General features: G+C 52.3%; 1 protein-coding gene across 1 annotated transcript; it reads right to left on the bottom strand.

Annotated features, from left to right (window-relative positions):
• Positions 1-40: 40 nt before the first annotated feature.
• Positions 41-24,513, bottom strand: DHX16 (DEAH-box helicase 16). Its single transcript, XM_004619602.2, has 20 exons — positions 24,146-24,513; positions 20,313-20,563; positions 20,074-20,236; positions 19,647-19,703; positions 17,320-17,574; positions 17,024-17,227; positions 16,756-16,947; positions 14,461-14,571; positions 14,185-14,300; positions 12,016-12,226; positions 11,803-11,901; positions 11,561-11,713; positions 6,928-7,068; positions 6,584-6,746; positions 6,367-6,485; positions 6,183-6,250; positions 2,712-2,874; positions 2,458-2,619; positions 1,982-2,155; positions 41-257 (listed from the first exon to the last, which is right to left on the bottom strand). The coding sequence occupies exons 1-20, from the start codon at positions 24,350-24,352 to the stop codon at positions 129-131; spliced, it is 3,138 nt and encodes a 1,045-aa protein (XP_004619659.1). The 5' UTR covers positions 24,353-24,513; the 3' UTR covers positions 41-128.
• Positions 24,514-24,753: the final 240 nt, after the last annotated feature.

The following is a 24,753-nucleotide window of genomic DNA, read 5'->3' as shown; positions in this document are numbered from 1 at the left end:
TCCACGTCACTTTATCTGGGCCTCAAAAGTCCTCACAAGCTTTATTCCAAAAATACTTTTATTAAAAGATAATAAATAATGTACAGAAGGAAAGGAGTTGGTGTCAGCCTGTTCGTAGCCTTTTCTCTTTACCCTAGCTCTTCTCGTGTTTTGCCTAATTTTTTAGGCATCTTCTTAGCATGGGGATCTTCTAGTTCCTTGGCCTTGTAATAGTGGGGAGCAACCTCCAAAAGCCAGCTGCTCTCAATCTCCAGTACCTAGAAGAGGAAAGAATCAGTAGCCCCTCCTTCTTACCTAAATTCTAATGTGTGTGTGAGGTCAGAAAAGCTTTAGGACTGGAGACACGGAGTACCGTGGTAAAGTTCCTTCCACTCGGCTCAACCGGATTAGGTCCCCAGCACCCCATTATCATCCCCCAAGGACACCCAGTATGATCCCTGACCACCACTGGGTGTGGCACAAAAATAAAATGAAAAGGTGTTCTAGGGGTTGGACATAAAGCTGGTAATTAAGTACTTGCCTTGCAAATCTCTGGCCTTATTTTGATTCCTGGCATATACCTTCCCCTACCCACCAAAAAGGTTCATTTCTTTCCTCTTTTTCTTCAGAAAAGGGGGGTGGAAGGGAAATCCAGGCTTTAATACACCTTAGCAGACATAATTCTTTCTTGTTACCCAGAATCTCAAGCAAGCTCTCTAAAGTACACTCCAGACAGCATATCAGCTGTTTGCTAGCATGGCCCCATCCTCAAACTTGAATACAGTAAGCATTCAAGCACTGAACTGGGGAAGTACGAGGAGCGGAAGTGATAGAACAGCTTGCCTTGCACATGACCAGCAATCCCTGGCAATCCAGTGGTCCTCTGAGCAGCACTAGGAGTAATTTCTGAGTGCAGTACCAGGACTGAGCCCTGACTGCTATGGGTATAGCCAAACTTCCCCCACCCCGCCAAAAAAAAGTAGTCCCAGTGGTGTGAAGTCCAGGGTCTGATCCCTAGTACCACACACACAAATTCCACAGATCAAATATTAAGTAAATAAACAATTTCTTTTTGTCTTTTGGATTTTTTGTTTTTTTTGGGTTTGGAGCCATACCTGGCAGTACTTGAGGCTGACTCCTGGCTCCGTGCTCGGGACCAGCTACTTTTTTTTTTTTGCTTTTAATGTTATACCTGGCAATGTTTAGCTTACCCTACTCTTTTTTTTTTCCTTTTTGGGTCACACCTGGCGATGCACAGGGGTTACTCCTGGCTCTGCACTCAGGAATTACCCTGGCGGTGCTCGGGGGACCATATGGGATGCTGGGAATCAAACCCAGGTCAGCCGAGTGCAAGGCAAATGCCCTACTTGCCGTGCTATCGCTCCAGCCCCTAGCTTACCCTACTCTTAAGAGTGGATGTTTTCGGGGCTGGAGCGATAGCACGGCAGGTAGGGCATTTGCTTTGCACGAGGCTGACCTGGGTTTGATTCCCAGCATCCCATATGGTCCCCCGAGCACCGCCAGGGGTAATTCCTGAGTGCAGAGCCAGGAGTAACCCGAGCATTGCCAGGTGTGACAAAAGCAAAAAAAAAAAAGTCGATGTTTTCTTGTTTACTGTTTTTTATATATATTTTTTAAGGGGGCCAACTGCAGTATTCAGGGAAGCATGTGTTGGTGTGGAGTGAACCCAGTGTTCCTGCATCTAAAGCCTTTGAGCCATTTCCCAGCCCATGAACCTCTTTTGGTTTGTTTTGGTTTAGTTTTGTTTTTCTGGTTTTCGAGCCACACCTGGCTATGCTCGGGGCTTACTCCCGCTGTGTTTAGGAGTCACTCCTGACAGTGCTCAGAGGACCATACAGGAGGCCACAGATAGAACCTGCATCAATATTATGGAAGGCGAATGCCATACTCGCTGTACTGCTCTCCAGCTTAGGTTATTAGGCTCCCAGAATACCACCTCCCGTACAACCTCCAGCTCCAGGGCAAGGGATGGGCCCCTCACCTGTCTCATGAACTCCTTGGTGGTCAAGACGAGTTCATGGTAGAGCAGCCAACGTGGCTGTTCCTCAAAGAGAGATGAGTTGGGATGAATGAACACCGTCTGCTGCTGTTTCACGGTGCGATAACCACTGCGAGTTAGCCGTGCCGTGTGGTAAAAGTAACCAGCAGTGATGGCCTAAAGAGCAGACAGGAAAGAATGTCAATGGGAAAGGCAGACATCCAGGAAGCCTTGGCATTTGCTACTTTTCTCATTCAGGCTTTATGAAAACAACAAAGGTAAGGAAGGAGTCCAGAAGGCCTACTGACTCTGCACTCAGGAATTACCGAGAAGGAAATGCAGTGACACGGGCAAATGCACCGGGAAGGCATGCCTCACACCGGGGGAAAGGACTGATACTAATGAGGGACAGCCACAGGCCCTCAGAGCAGTTTCCTCCCTGGGAAATACTGATGGATGGCAGGCAGAAAAATGCTGACCTTGCGTACACGGATGTAGTCCCCCTGGCAGGAGCTGAGACCAACTTCCACTCGTTCCAAGAGTCCCTCCAGCTGCTCCCGCACATCCCGGGCTCGGCGCATTGATCTGAACTGTACAAAGTTCTCATAGCACCACTGAGAAGAGTAGCCACTTTCAGCCCACTGAAGCAGAGCGTTCAAAAGAAAGGATAAGTAAACAGCAAGGTGCAAGGGGCCCATGTCTCCCTCATTTTCATTCCCCCAAGCCCAGTGACCTGTGTATAGACATTGAGCAGAACCAGGTGGTCCCCACCTGGGAGGAAAAAATTGACACGGGCATTGTCAGCATGGACCACTTTGTCCTTGGGTCTGTAGAAGATCGAGTTGTTGACAGAGAGCATGGCAGCCACCGTGAGGATCTCTTCTGAGCAGCTATACCTGCAGCAGGAGAGGAAAAACGTGCTGGTTAAAAGCAAGATACCTAAGCGTCCTGGTGGGGGAAAGTGATCACTGGGTGCTGGGTATTTTCACACTGGGATGGCTGGTCAGAATGGTGGCTACAGAGTACTGAGATTCTGGTGTCAAGAGAATCCAGATTCTGATGGCAACAGCAAGAGAAGTACAAGGTCAAGGAGGTAGAGGACTTAGATAAAACAGTAACAGAGAAATTATATCTACGAGAACTCTGAAGGGTCTGCAGTAAGCAGGTGTGCCGTTATAAGCAATGGGGAAAGAATTCTTCCTTCAAATTCATGTAATGGGGGCTGGAGTGGTGTGGGGAAGAGAGAGAGAGAGAATAGCAACAAAAAGCCTCTCCCAAGAAGGGCCAGATATACAGCCCAGCAGTAGAGCCATACTCAGCAGCTTTGCTTTGCACATGTGAGGCTCTGGGCATGATTTCCGACATGGAAAAGTACAAAGCAATAATTCCATGTTTAAGGATCTGAGGCTATCTACGGAAGAGTGAATCATTAAGCTAGCAAAAAGCCTGATGAAAACAAAGAACTCATTCAAGCAGAAGCAAAGGAGTGGAAGAACAGAACACTCACAGCAGAACGGAAAAACCTAAAATTCAACAGGTGACCTCAAAGACAATAAAAGGAGGTAAAGGGGGCCAGCCTTGCATGTGGGCAGGTTTGATCCCTGGCATCCCATATGGCCCCCTGAGCATTGCGGGGTATGGCCCCAAATACCAAAAAGTAATAATCAAAAGAGGTAAAGAGCTGGGAAGAAAGAATTAGGGAGTATACCCTCATGGCAGTCGACCCCGGTTTGATCTCCAACACCACATGGTCCCCTGAGCATCATCTGGTACAGTCCTGGAGATAGCTAAGCACAAGGTCCAAGCAATACCAAATCTTCAAACCTCTGCAATGAACTGGTGGTCCAATTGGCTGAGAATCTCCAGGAAGGGCCCCCACTCCCAAAAAGAAGAAAGTAACCAATAGAGAATTTTTCAAAATTCTCCCAAAATAACCAAGATTTAAGTCACAGAGACAGTTCAACAGGCTAAGCACAATTCTGCATGTGGAAGACCTAGGTTCTATCCCCAGAACCCCACGGTCTGCTGAGCATCCATCAGAATAAACTTGGTATACCAGAATGAACACCAGAGCACTACTGGCTCAAACACCAAAAAAGCAAGATCTGGAGGCAATCCCAATAATGGGCTGGATAGTATAGCAAGTAAGGCACTTGCCTTGCACATGAGCAACCTAGGTTCTATTCCCCAGCATCTCCTATGTTCCCCTAAGTACAGCGAGGCAGGATTCCTGAGTGCAGAACTGGTTGTGGCACTTACCTCATTCCCCCAAAATAAAATTCAACAATAGATGAATGGATTAACTGTGGTATGTGTATGTGTGTGAAGATGTATGTACATATATGGGAAGACGAAATCGTGCCTTTTGCTACTATGTGGCTAGAATTAGAGGGAGATAGAGTAAGCCAAGTAAATCAGAGGAAAGAGAACAAACACTACATGTTCATTCTTGTGGAATACAGAATGAACAAAGCAAGGTATGAATGGGCAGTTTCCAATGATAACAACCCTTGAACTTTGACTACAGAACTGAGGGAACCAGCGGTGGCAGAAGAAAGGTTGGGGAGCGCAGAAGGAAGATGTGAACTAAAGTAACAGGGCAGTGGTGGAGGGTCTTTGGCACTCTGGTGGTGGTGGTGATGCAGAACTTTGTACACAAAAACATGAACAGTATGGTAATCACATCATCACAAATACAATTTGACAAAAAAGAAAAGCCATCCCGGGGCTGGAGCGATAGCACAGCGGGTAGGGCGTTTGCCTTGCACGCGGCCGACCCGGGTTCGATTCCCAGCATCCCATATGGTCACCTGAGCACGGCCAGGGGTAATTCCTGAGTGCAGAGCCAGGAGTGACCCCTGAGCATCGCGCTGGGTGTGACCCAAAAAGCAAAAAAATAAATAAATAAATAAAATAAAAAGTTTAAAAAAAAAAAAAAACTGGACCATGATGTATCAGTATTGTGGCCCAGAACATGGCAGCATGATTTCTTAAGAAATTTAAGTTTTGGGGGGTTGGAGAGATAGCACAGCAAGTAGGGCGCCCGGGTTCAATTCCCAGCATCCCATATGGTCCCCCAAGCACTGCCAGGAGTAATTCCTGAGTGCAAAGCCAGAAGTAACCCCTGAGCATTGCCAGGTGTGACCCAAAAAGAAAAAAATAAAATTTAAGTTTTGGGGCGGGAGCAACAGTACAGTGGGCAGGGCATTTGCCTTGCACACAGCTGACCCAGATTTGATCCCCGGCATCCCATATTCCCATATGATCCCCTGAGCACTGGCCAGGTCTGAGCCAAATATATATATATATATATACATTATATATATATATATATATATATATATATATATAAAGTTTTGGGGTGCCAGAGAGGTAGTACAGTGGGTAGAGCATTTGCTTTGCATGCAGCCAATCCAGGTTGAATGCCTGGTACCCCATAAGGTTCCCTGAGCCCACTGGGAGTGATCTTGAGTGCAGAACCTGGAGTAAGCCCTGGACAGCACCAGGTGTGTACCCACCCCACCCCTGCCAAAAAAATTTAAAAAACACCACCAACTTGTTTTGATTTGGTTTGGTTTTTGGGCCACACCCAGTGGTACTCAGGGCTCCTGGTTCCAAGTATTATTAGTTCCCTATTCAGAGAGCACTTCTGGTGAGGCTCAGGGGATCATAGGAGGTGCCAAGGAGCAAACTGAGTCGGCTGCATGCAAGGGAAGCGCCTTACCCTCTGTTCTATCTCTCCAACCTCAAATAACATATTTTTTGTTACAGAATAGTATGGAAGAGGGTCAGAGCTACAGCTGAGGGGCTGGAACATCCTTTGCATGCGGGAGTCCCAGTTTCCATCCCTGGCATTTCATTCCCCTAGTACAGCTGAGCACCACTGGTGAGGTCTCTCCAAAATAGAGAAAAAAATAGTGTGAAGGGGAATAAAGTGACGTAACAAAGATGGACCTTGGGCTGGAGTGATAGATAGTCCAACAGGCAGGACGCTTGCCTTGCACACAGGTGACCGGGATTTGATCCCTGGCAGCCTACATTGTCCCTTGAGCACCGTCAGGAGTGATTCCTGACTGCAGAGCCAGGAGAAAACCCTGAGCACTGCTCGGTGTGGCCCCCAAACAAGCAAAAGAAAAACCAAATATGGACACAGAGATAATGGCCAGTTTATACGCTGGAGGCCAGATCAGAATGGGCGACTTACTTCTCAGAGGCCAAGATCATTTTAGATAGCATAGGGTCCACGGGAAGTTCTGCCATCTTTCGACCAGACTAAGGAGAGAAAAGACAAGAGCTAATGCCACCCTCCTTCGAGTGTCCCTTCACTACCCAGAGGTCACTCAGAACCCCTCCGGCCTCTTCCAGCCCCTGCTGTCGCCCCGCCTCACCGTGGTCAGCTCCCCGAGGTGGTTGAGGGCTCCCAGAGCGTACAGCTGCTCCAGTGCCAGCAGCAGAGTCTCATATGGAGGAGGGTCCAGGAAATCAAAATGCATGAGGTCATGGATCCCTAGAGGAAGATGCGAGGGGTTACGACAGGGAGCGGCCCTTCAGTGGACCAGTGGCACCAGTGCCATCGTCCTCCAGGAGCACTGGGCACCCCAATACCTAAGCTCTTAAGCAGCAGCACAACATTGCCCAGGCTGGTTCTCTGGATCTCCGGGACGGTGGTCTCCTCCAGCTCGTGCTGATACGCCCAGGCAGTATAGAGGCGGAAGCACTTCCCGGCGGCCACTCGGCCTGCCCGACCAGCTCGCTGATTGGCTGAGGCCTGCAAGGAAAGGAGAGGCAAGCTGGCTGACCAGAGGGAGGGAACAGACTGGTCGGGAAGCAACCCGAGAAGACCCCCACTGCTTGCACCCTGCACTCAGAGAAACCCCCAGGCGTGAGCAAGACCTTAAGGCGCGCTCCCGCAAGCCCCTTCAGGAGACGCGGCTGCAGCGCAGGCCCACCTTGCTACAGGGCGTGACCGTGAGGGACTCCATGCCTGTTCGGGGGTTGTAGCTCTTTTGCTTACAGAACCCTGGATCCAGCACGTAAATGATGCCCTCGATCGTCAGCGACGTCTCTGCGATGTTCGTCGCCACAACCACCTGAGTGAGACAGATATGGGGGTCACCCAGTACCCTAACCCATCTACTCAAATTAGAAAGCTAAAAAAATAAAAAGAAATTCTAATTCTGGAAGCTTTAGAGCAGAACAGCAAACAGGCGCACAGTAGAAGCCGAGCTGCCACAGTGAACAGAAGGGTGAGGGGGAAGTTAATTTATTTAAAATTTTTTAAAGTGTTTGATGTTGTTTTATCTTAGGTACTGTGATCTACGATATTGATAATGGCAGGCTTTGTGCAAAAAGCATTCCTTGGAGCTGGAGCAATAGCACAGCGGGTAGAGTGTTTACCTTGCACGCGGCCAACCCAGGTTTGATCCCCAGCATCCCATATGGTGCCCCAAGCACTGCCAGGAGTAATTCCTGAGTGCAGAGCCAGGAGTAACCCCTGAGCATCACTGGGTGTGACCCAAAAACCAAAACAAAAAAAAAAATGCATTCCAACACTACACCATGTCCCAGTGTCCTCAGCCCTTCTACCCACCCTGTCCTATCCCCCTACAGTGATGTGCTTCCTATTTAAGGTCAGGTCTCAGTCCTTAGTAGGAAGTCTGTAACTGAGACAGAAGGTACAGGTCAGGGAAGGGACGATGACAACAATAATAGAGGGAAGTGGACAAGGACTGGATAAAGGAGTATGATACGCAGGATACCGTATGTAACAGTACTGGGGGCTGGACAGATAGTAGAACACGTAAGGCATTTACCCTGCATGCACCCAACCCGAGTTCGATACTTGGCACCCCATATGGTCCCCCGAGCACTGACAGATGTAATTCCTGAGTGCACCAAGAGGAACCCCTAAGTATCACTGGGTGTGACCCAAAGACTAAAATAAAATAAACTGCAGTGCCTAAAAGGTGGGGAGGGGAGAAAAACAGAAAAAGAAAAAAGTGCCTGACAGGCAGGCTTGGGGGCAGAAGGGCACTGGGGACACCTGTGGAGGGAAGTGGCCACTGGTGAAGAGACTGATGTTGAAACACAGTATGCCTGAAACTCAATCAGGAATAACTCTGTTAACATTGTGAGATTTTTGTTTTGCTTTAGCTTTGGTTTCTGGGCACACCCAGTGATGCTCAGTGGTTAACTCGGAGGTGATTCAATAAAACAAAATGAAGACCAGCTCTCAAGGCTAGAGAGACAGCACAGCTGGGAGGATATTTGCCTTGCACATGGCTGGCCTGAGATCCAACCCAGCACCCCATATGGTCCCCCCAAGCCTGCCAAGAGTGATCCTTAAGCACAGAGCCAGGCGTAACCCCTAAGCATCAGGTACGGCCCAAAAATCACAACAATAAAGACCAGTTCTCAGTTTTTGTTAACCTTGGATACTTGTTGTTTCTGTAACTATTGTACTTTATATCCCACACCTGAGAAACCATTCTATCATTCTGTATCCGTCCCTCTCCTGAACAGCTTCAGTCAGATCTATCAACATCGCCACAAATTACAGGATTTTGTCTTTTCTTTCTTTTTTTTTTGTTTTTAGTTAGTTAGTTTGTTTTTTTGGGCCACATTTGGACACCGGCAATGCTCAGGGGTTACTTCTGGTTCTGCACACAGGAATTACTCCTGGTGGTGCTCAAGGGACCATATGGGATGCTGCGTACCGAACCCAGGTCAGCAGCATGCAAGGCAAATGCCCTCCCCTCTGCACAATCTCTATGGTCCTGATTTCTTCTATTTTAGCTGAGTAAAGAAGAGGATTTCTAGGTTTACAGACGTGGAGAGGCCCAGTCCCTGCCGTCTTCCCACCTACACTTCCACATTCCCTTTCCCACTGACTTCCTGTAACGGATTTTCCTGCTGCTTCTACTTCAGCCCGAATTCCACACTATCCACAATGATCCTTAAATTTTTTTTTGTGTGTGGGGGGAAGTTGGATCACACTTGCCCAGGACTTACTCTTACCTTTGCACTAAGGATCGTTCCTGGTTGTCCTCTGAGTATCAGGTGGGATGCCAGGGATTGAACCCAGGCCGGCTGCATATGAGGCAAATGGTCTACCCTCTGTACTCTCCAGCCCCAGAGCCATCCTTTGAAAAGGTAAAACTGAGGGCTTCCCTTGCAAGTAGCCAGCCTGGGTTCAAGCCCTGGGACCCCATCTAGTCCCCCACTGGTACAGCCAGAAGTGACGCCTCGGCACAACCAGACATAGTCTCCAAATCAAATAAATAATAAAAAAGACAAACCATCCCATCCGTCATCCATCCTTCAGCGGTTTTCCACCCTCCAGGATAATTCTATCAAAGCCCCTCAGAGCCCTGAATCCTCCACCCCCAGTTGCCTTTCAAACCCCTGACTCCTAAGTGTATCTGCCTTGGGGCTGGAGAAATACCACAGCGAGTAGGGCGTTTGCATTGCACGCGGCCAACCCAGGTTCGATTTCCAGCATCCCATATGGTCCCCTGAGCACCGCCAGGAGAGATTCCTGAGTGCATGAGCCAGGAGTAACCCCTGTGCATCACGCTTGTGTGACCCAAAAAGCTAAGTGTATCTGCCTTGCTGGACTTCTGCAGGCCGCGACCCACTAACCAGTGCCCACAGCTTACCCAGGGCCCTGTAAAAGCTGTCCCCTCTGCGTGGTGGCTCACTCTTCTTCAGGCTACCAGCTCGGCTCCCCCTCTACCTCATTCAGGCTTCACTGTCCCTTAGCAGAGAGGGAGAGGCCCTCCCTGCCCCCTCAAGTAAAATTTGTCAATCCTTTTTTATTATTTTTTTTTCTTTAGTTTTTGCGTCATACCTGGTGATGCTCATACCTGGGGTTATTCCTCGCTGTACACTCAGGAATCACTCCGGGAAGCGTTCAGGGGACTATATGGGATGACAGGAATCAAACCTGGTCGGCCAAGTGCAAGGCAAGTGTCCTACCACTTCATTACCTCTCCAGGTCCACTTCCTGCCAATTTTTACCCCAAGGAGAGTCCACCCCCTTCTTCCTATGCTGCACTGCGTCTACTCAGAGCATCTGTTGTAATTTATAAGTATGTTCGTGGTCTCCTAACGTCCTATAAGCTCTTTGAGTTTAGGGACTTCATACTGTTCCGCACTATATTCTTATCCCCAGAACACTGGCATGTGGGAGGAATTAGTTAAATAGTGGTTGAATGAAAGTTTCATCTTGATCGAAATCTTTTGATTGCTACTCAATCGTCTAAAGTCCGAATTCTCCTATCTGCCATCAAAAGCCCTCCCAGGCGCCAGCTGGAGACAGCTCAAACGGCTGAGCACATGCCTTCCATGTGGGAGCACCAGACTTAAGCCCTGACAGAAGCAAGCCCTGTGCACCGAGCTGGGAGCAGTCCCTGAGCACTGGCGGGTATAATCCCCTAAAGCGCCACCTGCTTATCCTGAGCACCATCAGGTTGGCCTGAGCAACAACACAGCGCCGGGCCCGGGTACTGAGCACTGCCCTGGGTGACCCCTGAGCAACAGCCCCACCGTCAAACAAGCTCCCCCTAGTCCCAGCCTGCAGTTCCTTTTAGGGGCCGTGGAGACAGCACAAAGGACTAGAGGTGCTGCCTAAAGAGCACAGGTCCTGGGCCTGACTCCCGGCACCTTTCCAGCACTGCAGGGGTAGCCCACATGGCCCTCCCCACTGCAGAGAGACCCTACAGCAAAAGACAAGACAGGTCAAAGCTGTGGGGCCAAAGACATAGTAGAGTGAACAGGTGTTTGCCCTGCACATGGCCGATCTGGGTTCAATCCCCAGTACCACATATGGTCCCCCTGAGCCCACCAGGAATGATTCCTGAACGCAGAGCCAGTAATGTGCCCTGGCCACCACCAGGTGTGGCCCAAAAACCAAATAAAACCAAATCTTAGCCATCTCCCATACTTCATACTGAAAAACCATTATACCTTCTAGATGTTTCTCAACCTTCTCTAACCAACGCCCTCTCCTCACCCTGTTTTCTTCCTATGCCCCTCTGCCCTACTAGTTGCTCCCCATGTCTCGTGCCATGGGTCTCTATTCATGCGACTGGCACCCGAAGCCTCAACCGAGAAATGCTATTCTACATTATACTCTGACCATACACACATCTTGGGCCAGCCCAATGCTCTGACACCATTTTCCTTAAAGGTTCAAATCCAGGGGCTGGAGCAACAGCACAGCAGGTAGGGCGTTTGCCTTGCACACAGCTAACCCGGGTTCAATTCTCAGCATCCCATATGGCCCCCCCGAACACCACCAGCAGTAATTTCTGAGTGCATGAGCCAAGAGTAACCCCTGAGCATCGCCAGGTATGATCCAAAAAGAAAAAAAAAAAAAAAGGTTCAGACCTAACCCCGCCCCACCCGGTCCAAGTCCCTACATGTGTGCTCTCCAAACCATACACTCTCTTCCCCTCTCCACAGCTTCCGTGGCAAGCATCGAACTGGGACAGCCTTGGAGCCGAGCAGCGCCAGCAGGATTACCTGCTACCACTGCTAGCTGCAGAAACAAGGCCAAAGAATGTGATTTCCCCGCTTTACCTTCCGTGCCCCCGGGGGCGTGGGCTGGAAGATGCGCGCTTGCATGTCGGAAGGCAGGTTGGCGTAAATGGGCAGCACCAGCAGCTCGGGGATCTTGGACCCCAGGCGGCGGCAGCGATCCTGGAGCATCTCACAGGCTGCCTCTATCTCCTCCTGGTGTGCAGTGGGGACAGCGGCAGGGCCAGAGTCAGAGAAGGCCCCTCTGCCAGCCCTCCCCCGCTGACCCCACCCCACATGAGCACCTGTCCCGTCAGGAACACCAGGATGTCCCCAGGGCGCTGGGTCACATGGATCTGTAGCACGGACACCACACACGCTTCCAGGTAGTCAGCCTCCGGGGCCTGGGGGTGGGGCACAGGAAGGTCACTGCACCGGCCTCACCACCCCCCCCCCCCCCGACAGAACAGGCTCCCGGCCCCACCCCGTTCCCCTCGCGGTTAAACAAGGTCTCGCACCTTGGTGTAGAAGATGTCAACAGGAAACCTGCGTCCGGGAATTCGGAAGACGGGGGCGTCATCAAAGAAAGTGGAAAACCGGGCAGTGTCCAAAGTGGCTGAAGCCACCAGGACCTTGAGCTCTGGTCGGAAGCGAGCGACATCCTTGATCAGCCCGAAGAGAATGTCCGTGTGGAGCGTCCGCTCGTGAGCCTCATCCACCATCACCACGCTGGAGGAAGAAGGGGGCCATAGGGAGGAGACGGCGGGGTAGGGAGGGGTGGGGGGTGGCGGGAAGCGAGGGGTCCCCGGGGCAGTGTGAGTGCTGAGAGAACACAGCAGGCGGCCGCTCGCCGACAAGCCAAAAGGGCTGGAGCGGGAGGAAGCAGCAGCACATACAGGACTAAGGTAGGAGACTCGGGAAGCAGGGTAGGGAAGCTCACCCATGCCTCACTCCTGAAGGGCTGCAGATACACAGCAGCAGGCCCAGAGAGCTCTGGAAGCTTCTAGGCTGTTCTCTTGGTAATGCCAGTTGATCTATTCACCCCTAGCCAGTCTGCGTTCCCGATCTTTGTCAGAGTCCTTTAACCCTCACTCTCGTTTCCTCTGCGGACTCTCCTAGACTCGTGATTCTGACCTAGAAAGATGGGGACCTTGTCCTGGCCCTGGTCCAGCCTCCAGATTTCAGCACCTGCTGTCTGCCCAGCCAGGAGAGGCTGCAGACGGTGGATTCTGACCTCCAGTTCTCTGCTGGTCTGTCCTAGAGGGGGGGACTGGCTTCTCCTTGGAGTTCCCTACCCCCAACCCCTCTTTTGTTTCGCTGTGTTTTTGGGAAAATACCCAGCTGAGCTCATGGCGTACTCCAGGGGTCACTCCTGGTGGGGCTCACCGACCCTATGGGGACCAGTAATGGAGCCCAGGTCCTCCGCGTGACGGACAAGCAGAGCAGCCACTGCGCTACGGTGCCAACCCTGCTCCAGCCTTTGCTCTCTGGGTGGCAGCAGCCTGCAGGTGTTCACCCTCCTCCTCCTTCCTCTGTGAGAAGAACCCACACCACGGGCTCTCCGGGACCTCTACAAAGGGTCCAGTCACGTCTGTCCTGCTCCCCACTGTGAACCTCCGGGACCACAAATTCGCAGCCTCCTCAAAAGATCCGTGTCAGGGGCTGAGCAATAGCACAGCTGGTAGGGCGTTCGCCTTGCACGCCGCCGACCCGGGTTCAATTCCCAGCATCCCATATGGTCCCCTGAGCACCGCCAAGGGTAATTCCTGAGTGCAGAGCCAGGAGTAACCCCTGTGCATCACGGGGTGTGACCCAAAAAACAAAAAAAAATAAAATAAAGGATCCGTGTCAGCTGGCCTGACCCCACGCGGTAGGTGTGGGTTTCGTCCTTCGACACATGCTCCGGCAGCCCTGCGTGGCCCACTGAGCACTCACTCTCCACAACCCATACCGTCACAACACGGCCCCACAGGGACGCCAACAGAGAACTCCCAGGGCCCCTGTGATCTGAACGTTCTCTGGCTCCTTATGTTGTCTGAAATCTGTCTCCTGCAGCCTCCCCTTTGGCTCTGTTTCGTCTCTGGGGTCATAAACAACAGTCTGATTCCTTCTGCCCTGGAAAGGCCCCTCACATTTCATTTTATTTATTTATTTATTTATTTATTTGCTTTTTAGGTCACATCTGGCTCTGCACTCAGGAATTACTCCTGGCCGTGCTCAGGGGACCATATGGGATGCTGGGAATCGAACCCGGGTTGGCCGCGTGCAAGGCTAACACCCTATCCGCTGTGCTATTGCTCCAGCCCCAAGGCCCCTCACACTTCAAAGGGCAGCAGGGAGTGCCCTCCAGCGGAGCTGTCCACAATTCCTCAATGAGCGTCACAGGCTTTTAGGTCCCATAGCACCACTCTACTGCCCGGATGCTTTCGAGACTCCAGAAACAACCGAGGGAGGAAAGCAGTCCCTTCTACAGCTCGGTCCAGGACCATCGGCACCAAAGATGCAAGAAATGGCAGATAAGTCAGAAGACCACTGCCAACGTGGCTGGGTAGGAAGGCAGGAGGAGAAGGACAGAGGTGAACAAAAACAGAGAGAGGCACAGGACAGCGGCCGGGGCTCCAGGGAACTGGCCTGGGTGGCGGGGATAAGGCAGGGGGCGCTCCCATAGGACGTGGGCCTGCGCGTACCTGTAGCTGGCAAGGTCAGGCTCGGAGAGGAACTCCCGGAGCAGCATCCCGTCGGTCATGTAGCGGAGGACAGTTCGCTCTGACGTGCAGTCCTCAAAGCGGATGCTGTAGCCAACCTGTCCAGGGGACCAAGGGTGATACACACTGAACTGGTGCCCTCCAGGAGGAGCGCGGAGCGAGGGGCTGGGTGCTCAGCCCTGACCTAGAGAGCGAAGCCCGGAAGCAAGGCCTGACCCTCGTGGGGCCCCGTCACCTGTCACTCCGAAGAGATCTCACCTCATTCCCGAGTTTCACGCCCATCTCCCGGGCCACTCGCGCAGCCACGCTCATAGCTGCCACTCTCCTGGGCTGGGTGCACGCAATCTTCATACCATTCTTTGTGTAGCCCTGGATAACAAGAAGGACAGTTTACTGAGACCAGGGGATGTGGCTCAGTGACAGAGCACGTGCTTTCTGAGTATGAGGCCCAACACTACGCCACATCACTGCGTGCAATTTGCGGCACTGCCATTTGAAGGTGCTACAATAAATGCACAGACATTTTGTGACCACAATAAATATGGCCCTAGGACAGACAAAGAGTCTAGTGGGTACAGCACTTGCCTTTCACGCAGCCAACTTCGGTTTGACCCTCAGCACCCTATATGGTGCTCCAAGCTCTGCCAAGAGTGATCCCTGAGGGGCTGGAGCAATAGCACAGCAAGTAGGGTGTTTGCCTTGCACGCAGCTGACCCGGGTTCGATTCCCAGCATACGGGATCCCAGCATCCCATATGATCCCCTGAACACCACCAGGGGTGATTCCTGAGTGCAGAGCCAAGAGTAACCTCTGTGCATCACCGGGTATGACCCAAAAAGCAAAAAAATTAATAAAATAAAATAGCTGCCCCCGGACAAAAAAGAGTGATCCCTAAGACAGAGGATTGCAGATAGGGCCCCAAAACAAAGATGCGGCCCTGTGTGCCACACTCAAGTATGCGACTCTCAGAAATCACAGCCGTGACAATGACAAAAGAAAGGGGGAAAAGTTTTTAAAAAGGAGGGAGGGCAGAAAGAAGGAAACTTTCCCTTTCCCTTTGCCAGTAAGGATTCAGAGAAATAAGACAGGGTTAGGGAATGGAAGGACTGACAAGAAGTGTACAGGCAGACAGACAGACAGACAGACAGATACTGGGTCCCCAAAGTGACTCCTCACACAGTCCAAGCAGTCCCCAACAGTCCCAGCCCTCGGAATCAAGTTCAGGGGCTACCCAGAACTTGAAAAAAATCGAGAAAACAAATCCTTTGTGTTTTTCAGTTCTTGGGTGTAGTCCTGAAAACAAACCAAAAAAGGCTGTCCCTTTTTTTTTTTTGGGGGGGGGTGTCTGTTAGGGCCACACTTCAGTACTCTGGACTTACTGCTGATTCTGCTCAGGGAGTCACTCCTGACTTTGGTGTTACCAGGAATGAACTGCGGTTGGCCACATGCAACGCTAGCCCCATACTTTAAAGTCTCAGGCCCTGCACTGTACTCCTTTTAGTCTCACTTCCTGCCAGTGTCCATGGCTGGTAGGAGGTTAGTGCCTTCTGGTTGGAGGGACATTAAACCACTAGTGGTGGATAACAAATAAGACCATGGAGCTTCCCACTCTCCAATGAGCTTAGCCCACCAGCCTCTGCAGGGCCAAAGAACAGAGTTAAGTGACTCCTTTTCCAATAACTCAAAGGGCTGGAGCTTGCGCTTTTTTGCCTGGCTTCAGTTCCAGTTCTACGTTGGTTCCCTGAACATCTCCAGGAACAGCTTACTGCTCATAGCTTACTCCTAGCTCTGTGTTCAATAGTCTCTTCTGACAATGCTCAGGGGACCAGAAGCAGCGCCAGGAATTAAACTGGGGTCCCCACATTCAAGCTAAGTGTCTTAACCCTACACTATCTCACTGATCTTAAATACAGTTCTTTTTGTTTGTTTGTTTGGTTGGTTTTTTTTTTGCTTTTTGGGTCACACCTGGCGATGCACAGGGGTTACTCCTGGCTCTACACTCAGGAATTACTCCTGGCGGCGCTCAGGGGACCATATGGGATGCTGGTACTCGAACCCGGGTCGGCTGTGTGCAAGGCAAACGCCCTACCTACTGTGCTATCGCTCCAGCCCTTAAATACAGTCCTTATCCTCAAGAATCCCAGGCTTGGGTGAGAGGGAGAGCTCAATGGGTCAAGCATAAGGGCGGTACGCAAGAGGCCTGAGTTTGACATTACCGGGAACAGCCAGAGCACTGCTGGTGTAGCCCCCAAACAAACAAAAACAACCTCACGGGGCCAGGAGATAAGTTTGGTGGTTAGGATGCAGCCTGGCACACACCTGACTCAGCACCACTTAGGAAGCCCTGGACTTCCTAAACACGGATTGCGAGCCCCCTCCTCCACCCCCTCGCCGCCAGCCAATATAAATAAATAACTTATGGTGTGGCAGGAAGACTAAATGGCCAAGAGCAGAGAGGTAAGCGACTGCTCGAAATGCCAAGTGAAAGGAGTTCCGACAAGACAGAGCGCACAACCTGGACCCCAGAAACCCAGAGGGCGCGGGGGCCTGTACCTCCTCAAACAGGTACTGGGGGATCTGGGTGGTCTTCCCGGAGCCTGTCTCGCCCTCGATGATGAGGATCTGGTGGTCAGCAATGGCAGCCAGGAGCTCCTCACGGAACGGGAACACGGGCAGGCTGCGGCGGACGGCCTGGATGGACTCTTTCTGCTGCGCCTGGGTCGGGGCTGGCGGAGCTGACGGCTCCTGCGCAGGGGATCGGGGCTGAGTGCCACAGCGGCTCCTCAGTGTCCTCAGCCCACCCCAGGGCCCGCCCGCGCACCTCGTCACCCTGGAGCTGAGTGGCCCGGACAAACTCAATGGTTTCCTCTTCCTCCAGCACCAGCTGGTATTTGGGCTCCTGGGCAGCCGCGTCGCGGGCCCCGAACTTCAGGGAGGCGGCCCCGAGCCGGGCCTCCTCCCAGCGCCGCTGCTCCTCTCCCGGGGCGCCCGACTCCTCCTCCACGATGTCCACGGCACGCGCCGGCTAAGAAGAGAAGCACAGGCTGTGCCTGTCCAGTCCCCTCCTCCCTATGGGGCCAGGCAGGACAGGGAAGGGACCGGCCCAGGGACACTCACCTGTCCTCGGGTCTCCTCCGGCATGTGGTACCGGTTCGTGGCCTCCAGCTTCTCCTGCTCCCCGGCAGCCCGGTACTCTCGGGCCAGGTCCCGCACGCGCTTCTTGTACCGCAGCTCCCGCCGCTCGTGGCGGCTCAGCTCCACGTCCCCGAAGAGGAACTCCTCGTCGGCCAGCTCGGCCTCCAGGTCCTCCAGCTTCTCCCGCTCCCGCTTCGCCAGGTACTCGCGGCGGGACTTCTTCCGCAGCTCCGGGACCTGTTCGGGACGGGGCAGTCACATCTTCGTGCTGGACCAGTAACCCCTTTCCCAACCCACCTGCAGAAATTACAGATCCCGGGGCTAGAGAGATAGCACAGCGGGTAGGGCGTTTGCCTGCATGCGGCCGACCCAGGTTCGATTCCCAGCATCCCATATGGTCCCCCAGCACCGCCAGGAGCAATTCCTGAGTGCAGAGCCAGGAGTAACCCCTGTGCAATGCCGGGTGTGACCCAAAAAGCAAAAAGACAAAAAAAAAAGAAATTACAAATTCCCTGGAGAGTCGGCTGCCTTCCCTCAACAAAGCCAGGAGTCTCAGTGCCAAGGGCAGGGAGGGAACCTTCAGTTTCCAGAGGCCCCCCAGCACTGCAGGGGTGACCCTGGTGGCCAGAAAAGTGTCACCATACTCTGAACCATCTGGCCTGAGGAACACTTGGGAGGGCCCCCTCCCCACAAAACAAACATAAAAACAAGAAATAAAACAACAGAATGACCTGAGGCAGGGAGAGGTTCAAAGGGCTGTTACAGTCCCCAGCGGAGCCAGGTGTGACCCCCCAAATTAAGAAGAAAAACAAAATGAAAGGACTTCAGTTTAGGAAGGGGGTAGATAACTTCTCTGCACACAGCTGGAAGAGCACCCAAGTACCCGGGCTAGGCTCCTCCCCTGAGAGTGCTCCACTTGGTTTTGACGAGCAGGTCTCTGATGCTGCCTTTCAGGACCCACAGCTGGCCAGGCCCCTCTCAGCCCCAACCACCACCCTCCTGACAGCGGCGGCAACAGTTCCACAATAGTCCCCCCACTGCGACTCTGATTCTGTTGAATTGCCTTTCTAGCTTTCATTTTTCAAATCTTTTTGAAATCTTTTCTAATCACCCTGAGAAATACAGTTTCAAAGCTGTTCATGACTGGGGGCTGGAGCGATAGCACAGAGGGTAGGGCATTTGCCCTGCATGTAGCTGACCCGGGTTCAATTCCCAGCATCCCATATGGTCCCCCGAGCACCACCAGGAGTAATTCCTAACTGCATGAGCCAGTAGTAACCCCTGGGGCATCACCGGGTATGACCCAAAAAGAGGAGAAAAAAAGCTGTCATGACTGAATTATAGTCATACAATTCTAACTTTCTTATTTGTGCTTTGAAGAAATAAAATGAAGGGGCTGGAGCAATAGCACAGCGGGTAGGGCGTTTGCCTTGCACGCGGCTGACCCGGGTTCGAATGCCAGCATCCCATATGGTCCCCCGAGCACCGCCAGGAGTAATTCCTGAGTGCAGAGCCAGGAGTAACCCCTGAGCATCGCCGGGTGTGACCCAAAAAGCAAAAAAAAAAAAAAAAAAAAAAAAGTTAAAACGGGCCAGAAAGACAGTACAGTGAATAGGGCATTTGCCTTGCACACAGCCAATCAGCGTCTGATCTCTGGCATCCCCTGTGGCTCCCCAAGCACGGCCAGGAATCCCGAGCACTGCAGGGACTGAGTACAGAATCCCCCCAGCCTCCTGAGCACTGTTTAGCAGGCCCCAAAAGAAGAAAACAAAAAAGACCATCAGTTTTTGTTGGCAGGGAGATAGTTCAAAGGGCTGCAAATACAAGCTCTGTATACAGGGGTCTTGGGCTTGATCCCTGGCATTACACAATCCACCAGAATTATCAGAAATAACTTCCAAACACTGAACCAGAGTGACCCAAAAAGGACCATGATGTATATCTGAATAAGTGGTAAGTGAAAAAGGAAAACAAGAGAGGCTGCACCCAGAGAGGCCTCAAGTCTGTGGCTGTAGCCATCCTGCTCTGTGAGTCAGAAAAGACTTGAGGTTATTTTGTTTGCTTGTTTCTGGCCACAGCCAGCAGCGCTCAGGGATAACTCCTGGCCATGCTAAGGGTATATGGTTTATTCCTGGGTTGCAACATGCGAGGCAACTCTCAGGCCCCTGAGACTCTGCTCCAGAGACAGGGCACTCAGCAGCATCCCCACCACCCTTGCTTCGAAAGCCTTCACCCCCCCCCCCAACCACATGCTCAGCAAGTCGATCCTTGTGTCTCGTGAATTGGGCTTCCTGGGCACAGGGACTCACCATGGCTTTCCGGTCTTCCTCGGCGATCTTGAGGCGCTTCTGAGCCTCTTCATAAGCCTAGAAGAAACCACATGTAAATGGGGATAAGGCCAGCAGCCCCGTACCAACAGCTAGTCCCCAAAGCAGCACAAAGAAACCTTCCTTCTCGTGCTGAGCTATACGGCTCCAGGTTCCCAGAGTGGCCCTGGCCGCAGGACCCCAGAGATGACCAGGTCTGCGGAGGCAGAAGGTCTTCTCTTCTCTTTCCCAAGACCACAATTCGAGTTATGTACAACCTGCATTTCTTTCTCTTTTACTCTTTGGCGGTGGTCTGGCTCTAACCCCGGCAGGGGTATCACACATGCAGGGCAAGAACGGCACCACTGAGCTACACCCCTGGCCTCTCAACCCTAAGGCCTGAAACAAGGATCTCCGGGGACTTACACACCTTCTTGTCTGACCGCTCCAAGACATTGCGAGTCCGATCCTTGTCGCGTTGCCGCACCCGCTCGGCGAAGGCGTCTCGTTCTTCTAGGTCCTGGAGGCGCTCGCGCTCCGTCCGCTCCCACTCATCCTCCGACTCCGGCTTCTCTGTCTGCGGGGCGCTCCCCCTGAGGCCCAGGACCCCCAGAAGGCTCACACCTCATCCGCGAGCTGCCCCACCCTCCCGCCCTGCCTTCCACTTACCCCGTCTTCTTCCTTTTCTCAGACGCCTCTTCCTCCTCCTCCTCTTCCTCCTCCTCTTCTTGCCGCTTCTTCCTGAGGTGTTTCCGCTTCTTCCGCTTCTTCTGCTGACTACTGTCAGTCCTACCTACGGCCTCCTCGCTGCTCTCCTCACTGTCTTCCAGCAGCCGGTAAGACCGATTCTTCTCCAGCAAAGCTCGGGCCTCTCGCTCAGCTGCCCGCGCTGGCTTTTCCACTACCGCCTTCCGGGGGACCTGTGGCCAAAGCAGAACTGAAGGGGATCTGAAACGCCCCTGGCCTCCGTCCGCCTACCCAGACCTATCACCAGTGTAAAGACTCACTGTGGGGGCCAGAGCAATGGTACAGCGGGGAGGGCCTTTGCCTTGCATGCGGCCGACCCGGGTTCAATCACCAGCATCCCATATGACCCCCTGAGCACCTCCAAGAGTCATTCCTGAGTGCAGAGCCAGGAGTTATTCCTGAGCACCACTTGGGTGGGTGACCCTCCCACCAAAAAAAAAAAAGGACTCACTCACAAATAGATCTTGGAAGAGAGCAACAAGCTGCAGAGATGCCCCCAGACCTCAAAGTCACCATCCCGTTAAACATTTAACTCCAGCTCTATCACCCTATTTAAAATTTTAGAATTCATAGGGGCTGGAGCAGTAGCACAGTGGGTAGAGCATTTGCCTTGCACTCAGCCGATCCGGGTTTGATTCCCAGCATCCCATATGGTCCCCTGAACAACACAGGAGTTAATTCCTAAGTGCATAAGCCAGGAGTAACCCCTGTGCATCACCAGGTGTGACCCAAAAAGCCCAAAAAAAAAAATTTTAGAATTCCTGAAGCGGGTAGCAACATTCTCAGTCACAGCATCTCATTCTCCAGGCCCGAATATACCAGGAGTAGCACACCACATTTGATGGGGTGTAGGCAGAAGGCAACCAATCTCAAGCAAAAAGTATATTAGCACACAAGGCTCAACCTGTAACAACATGTTATTAACCTATTGCACAAGACTCTAATGTCCCTAGGATGAGATACAACAATCTTCACACACTTTCCTCTAAGGAAACTTTTTTGGATCATTTCTAGCAGATTATTCATAACAAGCAATACAAAATAAATTATTCGGGCTGGAGAGATAGCACAGTGGGTAGGGCGTTTGCCTTGCACGTGGCTGACCCGGGTTCAAATCCCAGCATCCCATATGGTCCCCTGAGCACGGCCAGAGGTAATTCCTGAGTGCAGAGCCAGGAGTAACCCCTGTGCATCGCCAGGTGTGACCCAAAAAAGCCAAAAAAAAAAAAAAACCCACAAAATAAATTATTCATGGGGCTGGAGCAATAACACAGTGGGTAGGGCGTCTGCCTTACATGCGGCCGACCCAGGTTTGGTTCCCAGCATCCCATATGGTCCCCTGAACACCACTGGGATAATTCCTGAACACAGAGCCAGGAGTAACCCCTGTGCAACACCCAGTGTGACCCAAAAAGCAAATAAAATAAAATAAAATAAAATAATAATAATAATAATAATTTAATTAAATAAATTATTCAGGATCTGCCTTCGGGGCAGGCTTGGATGGGAGTGGGAAAATTTGAAATGGTGGTGGGAAGGTGATGGTGGTGGGATTGGTATTAGAATATTGAATGTAATAAATTATTGTGAAAAATTTTATATTTTTTTAAAAATTTTAATTTTTAGGGGCTGGAGCGATAGCCACAGTGGGTAGGGCATTTGCCTTGCATGCGGCCGACCCAGGTTCGATTCCCAGCATCCCATATGGTCCCCTGAGCACCGCCAGGAGTAATTCCTTAGTGCAGAGCCAGGAGTAACCCCTGTGCATTGCCAGGTATGACCCAAAAAGCAAAACATTTATGGAGTCTGAGAAACAGTTCAGGAGCTAAGGCACTTGCCTTGCATCCCGCAAACCACAGTTTGAATCCCTGGCACCACAAATGGCCTCAGGAACATTACTAAGGTTCACTCCTGAGCACAGGGCTAGGAATAGACCCTGTGTACCAAGTGTGGCCAAACTAAAGCAAAATTAAATGACTTGGAAGACTCCTCACTGGAGTTGCCCATATTTCAGCTGGAAAGAATTTAATTTTTCTCTTTCATATTTCCTTAAACAAAACTATTTACCTAAAAAAAATAAAAGACTACAGGGGCTGGAGCGATAGCACAGCGGGTAGGGCGTTTGCCTTGCACCGGGCTGACCTGGGTTCAATTCTCAGCATCCCATATGGTCCCCTGAGCACCGCCAGGGGTAATTCCTGAGTGCAGAGCCAGGAGTAACCCCTGTGCATCGCTGGTGTGATGCAAAATAAATAAAAATAAAAAAGATTTTAGATTTTTTTTTATTTTTAGCGCCCCACCACACAGTGCTCAGGGACTATTCCCACCTGTGTCTAAGGTCACTCTCGGTGATCTGGGAAGCTCTGGGGTGCTGAGGACTGAACCTAGGGCTGTGTGCAGAGTACAAGCTCCAGCCCTGCGGGCTCTCCTGACCCAACAAGGATCTGACATGAAACCAGACTGACCGCGATCTCTCAACTTCTGAACTTATATGAATCCGTCCCACACACCAGGTACTTGGTAGGTACTAGCAATCCAGGAATAAGTAAAAGACCGGAAGCCCTGCTCTTACGGAGTTTACATCCTCAAACCCATTCCTCAGCTGCTCTGCCCTGGGCTTCCCTGCAGTGGATGCATTCCTACAATGACTGTCAAGCTGCTGAGTCCCACAGAGCCCTGCCAGGAGCCGGCACTTCACATTCCAGGGATACAAGGGTGAGCAGACTAACATCATCCACATCCCCAGTGCTCCTACATTACTTCTGTGGGGAAGGGAAGGGTGACTCAGGTAGACATACTCTGTGCCTTATTTCATGCACCATCTCTCCTACTCTCACCTCATGTGGATTTTTTTGTTTTAAGGGTTTTTGTTTCTTTTCTTTTTTTGTTGGTTTTTGGGCCACCCCAGGGATGCTCAGGGGTTATTCCTGGCTCTGCACTCAGGTACTACTTGGGGGAGGGTGGGTGCTCCAGGGGACCATAGGAGATGCTGAGGATGGAACCCCAGTCAGTCATGAGCAATACAAGCGCTGCACTATGCCGCTGTACTATCACCCCATGCCTGCCCCCACCTGATCTCTCCCCCAGGGCCACGGGGGACACAAGGAAAACAAGCCTGAAACTTGAGTTTTCTCCACACTCACTGGGCGCCAGTTCTGTAAAATGCTCCGCAGGACGGTGGGGTGCAAAGTCAAGGAAAACAGCTCTGCGGTGCTGGAGCGACAGCACAGCGGATCGGGTGTTTGCCTTGCACGCGGCCAACCCCCAACCAGGGTTCGATTCCCAGCATCCCACAGGGTCCCCCAGGCACCGCCAGAAGTAATTCCTGAGTGCATGAGCCAGGAGTAACCCCTGTGCATAGCCGGGTGTGACCCAAAAAGCCAAAAAGAAAGAAAAACAGCTCTGCCCCTCAGGAGCCCCTTCCCCCCTTCTCAAGCTGACAAACTTCGGGGACTTTTCCTGCTTCCCCTTGCCACACGCACAGCCCCGCTATTCAGAGTGCGGGGTCTGGTTAGAAATACACCAACTCGGGCCCGGGACGCAATGAGAGCTGAAAGTCGAGAAATCTCGCTGTCTTAAGCACTGAGCGCTCCGAGCACTGAACCCAACAACACCCGTTCCCTCCTAGATCGCAGCTGTTTGTGCAGCACCGAGCACAGCACCCCGTGAACTGGTGCTACCACTTAACCCCGCCAGAACAGTGAGCCCCGCCCGCCGGGCCGGCCCGCCCCAGCCGCGCCCACCCCGGCCGGAACCTTGTTCCAGAGCCGCAGCGCAAAGTCCCGCGCCGGCCCGCCCAGGTCCAGGGTGTTGGTGTCCCGCAGGCGCTGCACGAACTCCTCGGCCGAGGCGCAGCGCTGCGCGGTTCCGATCAGGAACTGGGCCACGTGCCGCTCGCTCAGCCCCAGCACCGAGTGCAGCTCGTCCTGGACCCAGCGCTCCAGCCCCGCCGCCGTCTCCATGGCCGCTCCTGCTCCCTCCCGCGGCCCCGAAGTGACGCGCCGGCGGTCGAGACCTGGGACGCCGGGTCGGAGCCCCCGGCCGCCGCAGGAAAGCGGCCTCAGCACCGCGGCTCGGGCTCCGAAGCCCGAAGCCGCCTCAACCGGACCGCCGGGGCCGGAAGCATCCGCCCTTTTCCGGCCCGGGTACTACGGTGGCCGGGCGGGGTCAGACTTCACCGGCGGCCGCCGAAGCGCAAGGTGCAGGGTTCTTATCCGCCGCCACCCCGTTTATCTGCCGCCCCCTAGTGGTCGCTGCTTCACTTATTCATTCATGAACAAATGCGGGACACAGATTAGCCTCTTGGGATACAGCAGCGAGCTAAACCCACAAAGGAAAAAAATCCTTTAAAAAATTTTTTTTT

This window comes from Sorex araneus, chromosome 2, assembly GCF_027595985.1.
Source record: "Sorex araneus isolate mSorAra2 chromosome 2, mSorAra2.pri, whole genome shotgun sequence".
Taxonomy (NCBI): domain Eukaryota; kingdom Metazoa; phylum Chordata; class Mammalia; order Eulipotyphla; family Soricidae; genus Sorex; species Sorex araneus.
The sequence above is the reverse complement of the archived record's forward strand: the minus strand, read 5'-3'. Positions and strand labels throughout refer to the sequence as shown.